The following is a 14,592-nucleotide window of genomic DNA, read 5'->3' as shown; positions in this document are numbered from 1 at the left end:
TATTGCTCCGGGATATGCGGTGGTCATTCCCTGACCTTTCCGCATCCTTCATATTTGGTGGCGACGGGCTCGAACCCCGGTCTAATCAAGAAGCGTGTGCTATGCACTGCTGCTCCTTCCCACCTGGCTACGGAGGCGCCTGGGTGACAAGTAATTACAGACCTGTTAGTTTAACTTCTGTTCCGGGGGAATTAATGGAAGCACTGGTAAAATAAGCACTCACTGCAAGATCATCTGGGCAAGACTGCAGTTATAGTTCAGACAGCATGAGGTTTGTTAAGGAAAGTCTTGTTTGACCAATTTGATTGGATACTACAATGAGGTCACAAAGGAATTGGATGCAAAAAATAATTTTGATATCATATAATTGGATTTCAGGAAAGCTTTTGATACTGTTGCAAATGGAAAACTACTGTACAAGTTGGAGCAGTATGGCATTAAGGGCAAGTTGCTGCTATGGATAAAGGGATGGCTGAGTGGCAGAAGACAGAGAGTGGTAATCAATGGACACTGCTTTTCGTAGACTAATATTATTAGTAGTGTCTTCTAGGGGTCGGTGTTGGGTCCATTGTTGTTTTCTGTATTTATCAGTGATCTTGATGAAGGTATATCTGGCTTAATGTCTACGTTTGCAAACGACACAAAGGTCGACATTTAACAGTAAAATGTTTCACTGTTAAATGTGCTGAACAGTGTGGACACTGAGGTGGATCCCCTCCTGTGAGTAGATGGGGTTGAGTCAGATATGTATGTCCCATTTGTGCCCATGCAAGTACCACTTTTTATATTCGCATTGTTTTGGTGCTAGAGTAGCAAAGCTTTGAGTCCTGTTTCAATGGGCAGAGTTTATTATTGGTTTGGATGTGCCATAGCGCTTTCCACTGCACGAGACATGCTGTTGGTATGATGTGATTTGACTCAGAGGCTGGAACAGGTACAGAGGTTAAATCAAAAGTGGATGGAATTTTAGCAGTTTTGTCAGCGAGTTCATTCCCCTTTATCCCCGAACATGCTGGGATCCAGCAAAAGGTCACTGATTGATAACATTCTTAAATTTGCAATAGGAGACTTCTGATTTGATTTAACATAGGGTGAAACTTGTAGGTAGAGTTTTGCAGTGCTGTGATTGAGCTCAGAGAATCTGTGTATACTATGTATTTTAAAGATGGATAGAGATTCAGGTTTTCTAAAGCTAATTTTATTGCATGGAGTTCTGCTGAAAAGCTGCTATACTCAGGTGGAAGATCACCAAAATGACAGAAGAAGGAAATACTGCTGCTGCACTAATGGCTGAATATGATTTGGGGCCATGAGTTGGCAAATAATCAGCATATTTCTGAATATGGCTTGCATGAAGTTGTTTTATATTGAGTGGCAGTCGTGATTCTTCCCCCATTTATTAAGATAAATATTGCAGGTTAATTGGGGGGGGGGGGGTAGTCCAAGGTGGTTGAGAGTAATTTATTACTTGTTGCCTGTTGAAAATAGGAATATTCCAACTCTGTGTTAATTTGATAAGGCATAAACCTGCTGGTCTTATTTTACTGGGTTTATTTCTATAGAGATTTTGCAGTGGTGGATTAAAGAGGTATGGCTCAATAGAATGCTGACAGCAACTTTGTATTCATGCTGCATACTTCAGAAGTAGCATTTTTCTGCAGAGGCAAAGAGGGGGGCTCATAAGCTTCAATATATAAACTATGGGTTGGAGATGTTCTGAAAGCACCAAGTGCAATCCGCAATGTACTATGGCAGGTGGTACACACAAATTTAATATGCTCAAAGATATTTAACTTCCTGTCAAGGATTAATCCCAAGAATCTGATGTTGCTAGTCACTGGAATGGTAAAGTTTGACATCTGAAGTTCAGGATCTGTATGCAATTTACGTTGATTGCAAAAGTGGATTGCAACAGTTTTCTGTTGTGACCGACGATAGCCATTGCACACTGCCCACCTATGAACTTTATTCGGGGATATCTGCAATTGCCATTCAATGGATCTCATGTTCTGAGAATGGCAAGAAATAGAAAGACCATCAGCCTAAAGGTAGGTCTGAACAGTATTTGGAAGTTCTTTGTGATGGAATCGATTCTAAAGGCAAAAAGGGTTGTACTCAGTATAGACCCTTGTGGTACTCCTTCTTCCTGAAAAAATGTCGTAGAAAGTGAGTTGTGATATCGAACTTGGAAAACCAATTCTGGAGGAAGTTCCTAACGAATATAGGCAAGTTGCCTCGTAAACCAAGAGCATGGTCACTGAGAATGCCATGATGCCAGCAGTATCAAATGCTTTCTCTATGTCTATGGAAACCATAACAAGATGTTCATTTTTTACAAAGGCATTATGAACTGCAGACTCAGCTTTGATCATAAGATCTAAGGAGGAACTGTTCTGGCAAAATCCATGTTGATTATTAATCAGCAGATGTTGCATTTCGATGATCCAAACAAGCTGATTATGGATTACTTTTTCAAGTTACTTACCAAGGCAACTGGAGAGGGAAATTGGTCTGCAACTGTAAGGACTGGTAGGATCTTTTCCAGGTTTCAAAAAGGCAAGAACCGTGGCATGATGCCAAGAGCTAGGATAAATGTTTTCCAGAAATGTTTGGTTATAGAAGACCAGCAGTATTTCTAAATTTTTGTCACCAAGGCATTGTAACATTATATAATATATCCCATCTGGCACAGTGGCACTACTGCATGTTGTTTTGCCATGTAGAAGTTCAGAATAATGAAGAGTTGGTTATATGGAAGGAATACTGAGGTTCAAAAGTTGATGGTTTTGCTGTTCGGTCATGGTCTTTATTTTCTGGAAATCAGGAGAATAAGTTGATGCTGCTCAAACTTGGGCAAAAGTTTTGCCCAAGGCATTTGCTATGGCCCCAGGAGCAGAGAGTTCTTGTCCATTCCACGAAAGAATTAGGGAAATCTGCCTAATTTTTTTCCATATGAATCTGGAGTTTGTGTTTCTATTTATGGTAGATGCAAACCGAATTCAAGAATTCTTCTTGGGTGGCCTTTGAATGAGACATGCTTTTGCCCTTAGCTTCTTGTAGTTAATAAAATTAGCTGTGGTTCTACAAAATAAATTGGATGCTTTATTTTTTAACTTCTTTGCATTTGTGCAGTCTTCATTCCACCAATAGTTTATGCTCAGTGGTGAGCTGTGAATATTTTAACGATGGGCTCGCACTTTTGCTGACTTTTTGATGTGAAACATCCTTGTTGTGGAGTGGGGGTACCTACTGAGTAAATCTGATCGGTCACGGAAGTGACGTCACTTGCTCGGCAGACGCGCGATTTTTTTATTCTTTTTTTTTTTACAACTAGGGAAATATAATGGATACATTTTTTTCATGATAAAATTTTAATATTGCAAATAAAAAATAACAAAAATATTTCCCATATTACAAATAACGAATTATCACAAAACATTCTAGAATATAAAAACAAATATTACATAAAAAACAAAGTGTTCTAGAAAAGGTACACAAAAATCACAGATTACATGAAAAAAATATTGCACAAATATTCAAGAAAATTTTCTTTTAAAAATTGCCATATGAAATTTACTTCTTTATTAATATTGACATAACGATCCGGATCAAATTGAAGCAATGGTTTTCCATTTAGATGTATGGTCATCATAATCTGCAACGTGTTTAATTTTCAACATTATTCATTCATTTATTCATTCACTCACACGATATTATTTGTTACGATGAAAGTTTAAGCACTGCTAATTGCAATGATTTCAAAGATATTTCTGGCTTTCTTAATTGTAAAGGGAATTTCATTCGATTTTATAGATAAACTGTCTTCGACAAAATCTATAAAATCATTAATTTTTATTTCATATTTTATCAGAAAACAAATTTATTATTCGGTTTTCACAGTCTTGCCACCAAGACGAAAGTTCTTCCATGATTTCCGTTAGAATATGTTTAAAATTTCTTTCAATGGTATGATTATTTTCTTTATTTAATTTAAAATCACCCTGTTGCATTAATAACTTATCCTGGATAAAACAATGCATTTAATAACTTGTCACGAGGTAATTTTACTGTACTTACTTTCGATTTTGATTCCTTCAAATTCTTTCCACTTCAACGTGCTCTCAATTTTAGCTTCATATTTTCCTTCAGAATTTTTCAAATTAGCGATAGCATTGATAGTTCATATAATTCATTTATCTGCTTTTGCCATAGTGAATCTGTAAAACTTCTGAAATGTAAGAGAGCTCCTGCAGGATATCGATCATTAGTGCTAAATGGTTAAGAAATTCCAGATTTAAAAGTCGCTTTAACAATCCCAAATAAAAATAAATTTTCTGTTTATACTCTAGGGCGACCACACGGTCAGAGGAGTTCACAAGGTAGAGAGAATATAAGAAACAGCACCGTATTCAGCAGGCACGGTGCTTGAACCCTTGTCACTCAAGGCACGTATATTTATGCACTTGTGCGCCTGACCACTGGGCTACAGCGGCCTCTGATTTAAAATGTTTGCACAATGCAGGATAATTCCCTTAACTCGCAATTACCATTCGCAAGTTACAAGCTGCTCTTCGTAGCCCGAACACACGACCGATCTTTGTAGTTTCCACATCAAGTTCTTTAGCAATCATCCTTAATTCGCGCTAGTTTTTTGGAGATTGGTAATAGTTTTTTTTTTTTAAATTATTGCCTGTATGCTATTATATTTTAGAAAATTTTCTACGCAGTGAAAGGCTCGACAAAGTTTCAAATTCTGTCAACATTTCATCTTCATAAAGTTTATATAATATCTTAGTTTCCTCAACCCCCCCCCATACGTTGGTACTGTCACTAGTTCTTTGAATACTGCAAAATATCGGAATCATTCAGATATTCAGCTACTGTGACCATGTAAACATAGACAGGAGAAATTTACTGGAAGGCATGGATCACTCACTTCTCCGAAAAACATATGACTTCTTGTAGGAGTAAAGGGGAACCACAACACAGGTTGACCAGAGCTATTATCCATGTCGGGAATCTTCTTAATCCTCTGACTAGCTATGGAAAGCATATTGACTAGCGCAACTTCTCGGAATGTGGCTGCATAAGTTTTATGGCCACCACTAATGTTGTGGAACGGTAATCCCTTTCACCCTTAATTCACTCTTTCTAATTACCTAAAGGCCAGAGGTGAGAACAATGCATACAAAGTTGTCTCTCCTAATCTGTTCGTTACATGGAAATAATTTCGTTCTACGGAAACTACTGTATTTTAAATGTAATTACCAAGGGGAATTTAAAAAAATTCGGTATAAAGAAGTTGGTTAAACAGAGATCCGATAGTAATTAAATCAAAAATGAAGCAATTTTAAAATACATAACCGATCGATTGAGCCATTAAAATGCTGGGAATAGGGCCCCGTTCGCTCCACCGTAATTTCGGCTCTGGATACTCAATAATTGCGCATTTAGGATTTATAAAATAAATGATCGTCTCAACAATGGGCTTGCAAATTTTCAAAAAAAAATAACAATGGGCTTGCAAATTTTCAAAAAAAAATAACAATGGGCTCTCGCGAGCCCACTATAGCTCACCACTGGTTATGTTGTCATTGGGACTGGGGATTCGACAATGGACTGAACATTTAGCTGCAGATAGTAGGTGTGAAGTGATGTAATCTGTGGGTTCATCTATCGATGGTGTTCGTATAAATTCTTGTCCAGGGTGGCAGGCTGACTGAAGTTTGACCCAGTTGGCTTGAGAGAATTTCTATTTCCTGCAGGGCTGGGCTAACGGTGTTTGTGTAGTCAGTAGATCACAAACAATTGGAAAATGGTCACTACTGATGGGATCATCCATAATGGACCATTCCATGAATGGAAACAAAATTGGGGAGCATATCGATAGATCGATTGCAAAAGTTTGTCCAGTTGGTAATAGTATGAGAGTGGGTGCACCAGTATTAAGAATATTAAGGTTTTGCTCATCCAGAAAGGTTTCAATTAGTCAGCTATGTCTACCTAATTTAGTCGATCCCCATAAGGGGTTATGGCCATTGAAATCCCCCAAGAGGCAGAAAGGGGAAGGTAAGTGTATTAGCAGGTTTTCAAGATCTTGGTAGAGAAGGCATTACTTGGTGTCAGATAGATTGATACTAGTGTTAACACAATCTGTGTTATCAAATGTACGACACCAACTTCAATTTCAATTTGCAAAACAATTTGTTTGGTCGAGATCTTTAAACTGATGAAGATGACCACATCCCCAAGGGTAGCATTTGAAGTATTACGATCCTGTCGATAGACAGAATAGTTCTTTATGGTTGCAGAAATTTGAGAGGTTAGATAGGTTTCCTTTAGACAGAAACCAATTGGAAAGTAGTGGTTAATTAAGTCTTGAATATCATTAATGTTGCTACGAAATCCTTTACAATTCCATTGTAGAATATATGGCATTACTAGTGTTTAGTAAAAGAAGCTATATTTAACTGTTTTTTAATGTAACTGGCTTATGTCATTCAGGCTTCGGTTTGTTTGTTTTTTTGTTTTTTTTTTGAGAAGAATGGCCAACCAGTGTCCATATCTTCTTCCACATATATTTCTAAGAATTAGTAGAGGCACATGATGCAAGAAAGCAAGCTTATACAGCATCAGCCAAAAAAAAAAAAAAAAAAAAAAAAAAAAACTTTTTCTCTTTCACTGATCCATTCATTCCAAATGTTTGTCTAGTTCTGCCTTGAATTTATTTAAGTTATCAACTTCCACAATAACAGATGGAAGTTTGTTCCAACAATCAACTACCCACTGGCTACAGGCAAACTTCTGCACATCTGTTCTACAACTGTGTTTCCTCAGTTTGAATCTATGTGTCCCCTCAGGTTTGTAATCTGAGCAAGATCGGGTCTTCCTGTCCATTGTATCCACAGATGTTTCTTGAATATTCTTTTTTAAATTTGAATGTTGATTATTTGATGTAGAAGCAATCACTGGAAGAGGAGATGTCACTGGTACTGTAAGAGCAGTATTGCTTGCCTGGTTCAACTGCTTAGGGATATTGGACTGTTGCTGAGAGAGAACAGTCCGAGCCCAGTTGGAGATTGAAGTGTTTGAAGGGACTGTAACATCAGTTTGGGTGGCCACTAATTGATATTTTTGTGCAATACTGGTATATGTACATTTGGTCATCCTGGGAGCAATTAATTTCCTTGCTTCTTGAAAGCTTACTTTTATTTTCAATCTTAAATTTCACAATTTTCTTTTCAGTTTTCCATCTGTTGCATGTTTTAGAATAAGCAGGATGGTTGCATTTACAGTTTGGGCAGGTCATTTCTTTTGCTGAGGAATCACTTTGAATGTGATCAGAGTTGGGACAAATTGAGTTTCCTCTGCACATTTGAGAGTGGCCATACTTTTGGCACTGATAACATCTCAATGGATTAGGAATGTAGAGTCAAATGTGGCAAAGTAGATAACCTGCTTTTATCGATGAGGGTAGATTTGGGGTATTAAAAGTGAGAATAATATTCCTTGTAAGTATGAGTGTATTGTCTTTTTTAATCATAATTATTTTCACTGCAATTACATTTTGATCTTGAAGCTCTTGAGTTATCTCCTCCTCCTCGACATTCAACAGATCCCAGCTGGATATAACCCTTTAGATGTATTTAGGGTTGCACGGGAAGTAACTTTTACTGGAATTCCAGCAAAGTTTGCAAGTTTTCTCAATTTCTCCGAATGTCTGCAGTTTATTGTTTCCACTAGTAGGTCCCCTGATTGCAGTCTCTTGACTGTCTTAGAAGATTCTGCAACACTTGTTGGCTCTAGAGGTGGAAACACATTGTGATCCATATTTGCTCCTTTTGGCCCTTGGCAGATTAACTGTTCTGCAAAGGTTTCTGGCCTCAACAAGGGGAGGTAGGAGTAGTGCCTGGTGTGACCAAGCAAAAAGTGGTAGGTTTTAGTAATAAAAAATATGAGAAATAAAGATAGGTAGCTTTCCTTCTTGCTCTGTACAAGTACTTTTGTAATAAGGGCTGGTATTAAATAAATAAATTTCTTAAGGACAGGAATGTAAAAGAATTAGAAATCGCTTTTAGAAAATCACACTTTAAGCACAGAGAAATTGCTCAGTCACAATCGTTTGGGGGCTCCTCCGTAGCCAGGTGGGAAGGAGCAGCAGTGCGTAGCACACGCTTCTTGATTAGACCGGGGTTCGAGCCCGTCACCACCAAATACGGAGGATGCGGAAAGGTCAGGGAATGACCACCGCATATCCCGGAGCAATATGGCCCTAGTTGCTAATGCTCCTAAAAACCAAATAACATAACAACATAACATAACAATCGTTTGGCACCCAGGGCTAATAATAATAGTAATAATTCAAATAAAATAGAATATTCATACTACTCTCATTCCCACAAAGTAATAATCCAATTTGGATCCACTGCCTGGGGGCGTATTCAGAGGGGAGAGGGAGAATATCCTCCCCCCCTTAACCATGCGTTCCTAGTCTATCTGAAAAAACACTCAAAAATCTAGTCCCCACCTCTTACAATGATACCTGGATATGATAGTGTCACTGCCTCCACCACATTAGGAAATAACTTATTCTAGTGTTTGACAACCTGCTGCCCACAAATGAATTTAATGAGATCCAATATTCTATTATTCCCCATGATTTTATATTTATTCCCCCTGGTTTTGTTTCACCCATGAATAGTAATAGTATTAGCCATATAGTGCAAGGAAGCCGCAGGTTTTTGCTGCACTGGCAAAAAAAAAACAAAAAAAAAAAAAAAACACAACCTAGTAGATAAGAAACAAACTATATGCCTTCTCTCTTCACATTTGTAAGTATTCAGTTGACCTTTGAATTTATTCAAACTGTCAGCCTCAACTAACTGCGACAGCAAAGTGTTCCAGCTATCAACAACTCGCTGGCTGGTTGAAAGGAAATCCTACAATCTATTCTAAATCTCAAACCTTGTAATTTGAATTTATGACCCCTAATTCTGGAATTCTTTATAACAGAGAATTCCACCTTCTTTCATTTTACTAAACCCTCTCAGAGCTTTATAAACCTCAATAAGGTGGCCTCTGTGGTGGCTGGTTGCCATTCTCTGTGGCCCCACATATTCAGTCTTTCCTCGTGCCCCCCCCCCACATATTCAGTCTTTCCTCGTAAAGTCATCCTTATGCCAATCTCACCATTTCAGTTGCCCATCTTTGGACCCTTTCAAGAAGCTCAATGTCTTTTTACAGATGAGGTCTCCATACTTGAACACAGTATTCAAATATGGTCATACAATTGCCTTATACAGTGGGATAATGGCCTTCCTATCTCTACAGGATAGCATTTGATAAATCGACAGGACACCATGGGCTTTCCTGGCTGCATATTTACTGTTCAGAAAACTTCATATCTGCCTGTATTGTAACTCCCAGATCCTTTTCCTCCTCCACTGTTTTTAATTCAACCCCAGCAAGTGTGGGTTTGTGGGTTGCTATTCTCAAACTGTAATAATACCTTGCATTTAGCAGCATAAAAACATAGCTGCTCTAACCATCTTTGAACTTTGTTCAAGTCATCCTGCCTGAAGAAGCGCTAATTGACACTGATCATTAATGACTCTGCCAATCTTTAGGTCATCTACAAATTTTGACATCAAGCCTTCTATCCCTTCGTCGATGTCATTTATGAAAGTGAGAAGCAATAGTGGTCCAAGTACCAATCCTTGAGGGACTCCACTCCTGACGTTACACCAAGCTGAAGAATATCCATTAATCACACTTCTCTGCCTTCTGCCCTGCAACCACCCAGCAATCCATCTTACAATCTTACCAGTAATGCCAACCAGTTCAAGCTTATACAGTAACCTCTCATTAGGAACTGAGTAAAATGCTTTGCTAAAACCCAAATAAACTATGTAGAAATTATTCCCTAAAGCTCATGAATAATCGTGTCAAAATAGCCTACTAACTTAGTTAAGCTTGAGTTACCATTAACAAAGCCATGTTGTGTGTCCTTTAGAATGCCATATCTATCTAAATGTCCCTGGATTGCACTATTAATCATTGCCTCTAAGATTTTTCCCACCACTGAAGTCAGACTAACTAGTCTGTAGTTATCAACTCTTAGAACCACTTTTATGTATTGGCAATACATTGAATCTTTCTCAATCAAAAGGAATCACCCCTGAGTCCAAAGATGCTCTCATAATTAACTTCAATGGTTCAATACACTCCCTCACATTCTCCCTTAAAACTACAGGGTATACGTCATCAACTATGGAAGCCTTGCTTGCCTTTATACTCAAAAGTTTTTTCTAATAAACAATCATCTGTAATTATGACATCACTAATTTCATATGGCTTAGCCTCACTTGCACAGCCTCTTCTCAGCATGAAGGGTCTTTCTTAAGGTAAAGACAGATGCAGAGCACCTGTCCAATTCATCTATATCAGCTGGGTTGTCTACGACTTTCTTACATCCAGTGTACAACAGTCCAATCTGATTAGCCTTGTGCAGTGCTGAAAAATTTCGTTCCTTGTCCCCATTCTTTGCTCTCTTAGTAAATAATTTCTCATATGCAGCCTTGGCCTCCCTGACCTTATTTATGATACTATTACAGATCAACCAGTACCTGTCATAGGCTTCAGTACTTTTCATTACTCTGTAACTGTCCCATGCTACATTTTTCTGCACTATTTGACCAGCCAGCTCCACAGTCATCCATTTTGGCATCCTCCTCCTGCAATATTTTCTTAAATATATGTATGCATTCATGCTTTTTGTGATTGTTTGTTTTAAAATTATTCCATAATTCAAATGTATTTGCCATCCGTCTGCATTCCACCCACTTCACAGATGCCATATAATGCCTTAAGCTGTTAGTCCCCACTTCTGAAGTTAAAACCCATGCCTTTACCTTTAACAACTGGAACATCTTTCTTCAACTTCCAGCAACAATTGCACGATCACTTACTGACAATAGTCCTATACTTTAAGGCCCATGATATCATTTGATTCATTAGTAATGATGAGGTCAAGAATATTCTCAACCCAAGTACTGGTACACATAATAATCATCTAGTTTATTTAAAAAATTTATCCTCATCATGAGTCCGCCCCCCCCATTATTGCAATCAATCTAGGGCAGATTAAAATCACCCATAATAAGACAATCATGCTTGCTTGCCCATTCCATCTGTATGTAAAGACTCTCATCATATTTTTCACACAATCTGCTGGTTTGTAGATTACTCCCACTCTCATTGTTTCTTTGCTTCTGACTAACTCACACAACACAGATTCTAAGCTGGCAGACGTAACTTCAGACTCCGCAAAAGCCGTTTTCGCACTTAGGCTGCTTCTTATCATGACCCCTCCAACCCTTCTACCTTCGGCATCTTTCTTAAATACGTTATACACACAACAGTGGAACTCGTCATCACCAATTTCTGAGTGGCACCACATTTCTGTTACTCCTATTAAATGAGCATTACTTGTCCTAACCAGGAGTTCAAATTCAGGCATTTTACTGACAACACGCTTGACATTACTACCATTAGCATTAGTAGAGGAATATGATGCAAGAAAGCAAGCTTATGCAACATCAACCAAAAAAAACCCATACCCCCATTTCACCCCTCCGTTCGTTCCAAGTACCTGTCCAGCTCAGCCTTAAATTTATTTAGGCTATCAACTTCCACAACAAAGGATGGAAGTCTATACTACCAACCAACCACCCTCTGGCTAAAGGCAAACTTCCGCACATCTATCCTACATCTGTCTTTTCTCAATTTGAATTTATGCCCTCTCGGGTGATTATTCTGAGCAAGAAGAAGAATTCCACCAGGATTTAGCATGCTTAAACCATTCAAGGCTTTATACACCTCAATCAGATCACCTCGCAGGTGCCTAGTCTCCAGACACTGTAATTTGCAAAATGTACCTTTCTTCATAAGAGAAACCCTTTGTTCTATTCACTAATCTTGTTGCCCTTCTCTGTACTCGTTCCAACAGCTCTACATCCTTCTTAAAATGAGGTCTCCAGACCTGTATACAGTACTCAAGGTGTGGCCTGACCATTGCTTTTTTACAAGGGGATAATCACCTCCTTCTCCCTGCTAGAAAAATTCCTGTATATCATTGACAAGACACTATGAGCTACTCTTGCAGACCGTCTGCACTGCTCAGAAAACTGCATATCTGCCTGCACAATTACCCCCAGGTCTTTTTCATTCTCTACCACTGTCAGTGTAGTACCACAGAGTTGATACGTTGGCCGACCAGGCTAGCCGGGTGGGTAAAGTGCCTGCCTGGAAACCCAAAGGTCGCGAGTTCGATTCTCGCCTAGGGCTTGGATCAGTGTACTGCAAAAACCTTGGGAGGTGCATTATGGCCACAGAAGCCTATGCGCCAACAACTACCAAAAAAAAAAAAGTTGGTACGTCACTCTGGGGTTGCTGCTTCCCATATGCTTCCCTATTCTGATGGGATTCTTCCATGCTCAGATTTACGAACCTAATGGGGCATAAATTCAAATTGAGGAAAGCCAGTTGTAGAATAGATGTGCGGAAATTTGCCTTTAGCCAGCAGGTGGTTAATTGCTTGAACAAACTTCCATCTGTTGTTGTGGAAGTTGATAGCTTAAATAAATTCAAGGAGGAACTGGCCAAACATTTGGAATGGTTGTGTGAATTTTTTTTTTTTTTTGGCTGATGCTACATAAGCTTATATGCTTGCTTTCTTGTGTCACATGCCTCTATTACTATTACTATCTAAATCACACACAAACTGAAATGTATTGCCACATCACCACAATGTCTTGATTACAATGGCAAGCATCCCGCCTCCTCTAAAGTATATGATATCTGTAAAGTAGGAAAAAAAAAATTCAAAAATATATAGTATAAAATATAGTAACCTACTAAGATGCATGAAGGCAAGTAAAATAAACTATGCTAAACTGTACATATGCATCCACCACTCAATTTCCAGGCTATAGCAACTCAGACAAAGGTGTCAGTCTCACTGGATATATCAATTTACTGGGAAAGATCTGTGCTTTCGGGCTATGCCATGTCTGTCAGTTGAAAAAAAAATAACATTGCAATCGTAGTACCACCAAAAACACTCCAAATGATGAAAAGACAGATGCTCACGAACTTAAACAAGCAAACTAAAATAGTATGGACACCAATGATATCAACTGCTACCCATAGACTGCATATGGGTAGCAGATTAACACACCATCTGTGTGATTTTTGTTTATGATATACATCTTGAGTACTTCATACAGGTCTAGAGGCCTATCTTTTATTTTTATAAGAACACCCTTCTGTTGGTAAGCTTAACATAGCATAAGAATATAAGTCTGTTATTATTAATGCATAAATCATATTACAACACCAATTAGCAAAACAAAAATTATAATATACTTACAGTGTATACATAATGACTCCACAAGCCCAACTGCAAGGGAAAAAATGAAGATCACTTTACAAACATGAAACACAAAATATTTATTAAAATGAAAGAAATCTAAAACCTGAAAAAAAAATGAAATAAGTAAAATTAAAGAACAAGTAAAAAATTTAAAAAAAAGTAAAATAATTGAGGCTATTTTGCCATTTCTTTGCAAGATTTAAATGCCCAAATAAATATTTTACAATGATAAAATTTTTTTTTAAAGATCAGCAGGGTTCATAAATAAACAATATATAACTCTACTTTCTTAACTTACGTAACTAAAAACTAAAAATTATCCTGAGAGTAAACTGTTAAAGAATGTTTAAATCCCTAGGTGAGGCACATGGGGTATCTGAAATGCTCCACTTATTTTAAAATACTATTCTGAAAAAAAAAATGTGGTCTCCATCAAATATGTGGCCCTTTGCCTTTCAGAGACACTATGGAAGGAAGGTAGGCTGCAGTAAAGCTATATTAGGAGCAGTCTTTGAAAAATAAAGGAAAAACAATGCTTGTGATGTTTCAAACACCCCTGATAACACCTTGAGTGTGATGAGGCCTGCACATGTCAGCAGTTTTATAGAAGTTGTTTTAACCCAAAATATGATTAGTTCTCACTGATTTCCTTTTTTTTCAATCAGTAATTTTATCCACACTGCTAAATTAAATATTTGCAATTACAGTTATTATTATCATCAAATTTTAAGCTTTTGTAATCTAAATTTGTGGGGAGGGGGTCTTTTTAGATTTTTTTTCACTGAAAAGTCTGGGGATATAATAAAAATATTAGGTTTTTTTTTTAATAAATAGAAATAAATAATAATTATAACTTTCTAAAAATAGAGAGTAATGATCACAAAAGAAAACCAGTTAGGTTGAAAAACTAACAAAATAAACAATTATTTTTATAAACAGATATTTTATTTTACAGTATTAGTAATGGCTCGAATGAAGAAAAAATTTATTTATTTGTGGGCATGTTGTAATTTTTTAAAAAGACAGTCTCCTGTAGTCGCCAAAACTGACCACAAAGGTTAAACATTTTTAAAAAATATATTATCATCATAAAAATATTTAATTTTTAGGGTGTATAAAGTGTAGATAGCCAGAAAAAAAAAAATTTAATAAGAAATATT

At 37.4% G+C, this 14,592-nt stretch overlaps 1 protein-coding gene across 1 annotated transcript in view; it reads right to left on the bottom strand.

The window, feature by feature from the left end:
- LOC150085942 (phosphorylase b kinase gamma catalytic chain, skeletal muscle/heart isoform-like) overlaps positions 1-14,592 on the bottom strand; it is a 301,197-nt gene that overhangs the window by 73,866 nt on the left and 212,739 nt on the right. The window contains exon 9 of the mRNA XM_090374747.1: positions 13,430-13,459. Within this exon, the coding sequence (XP_090230873.1) occupies positions 13,430-13,459 (30 nt within the window). The remainder of the gene's footprint in view (positions 1-13,429; positions 13,460-14,592) is intronic.

The sequence above is a fragment of the Mastigoproctus giganteus genome, chromosome 5 (assembly GCF_048544385.1).
Source record: "Mastigoproctus giganteus isolate SK-2022 chromosome 5, ASM4854438v1, whole genome shotgun sequence".
NCBI lineage: Eukaryota > Metazoa > Arthropoda > Arachnida > Uropygi > Thelyphonidae > Mastigoproctus > Mastigoproctus giganteus.
Note: the sequence above shows the minus strand (reverse complement) of the source record. Positions and strands in the feature narration are given on the sequence as shown.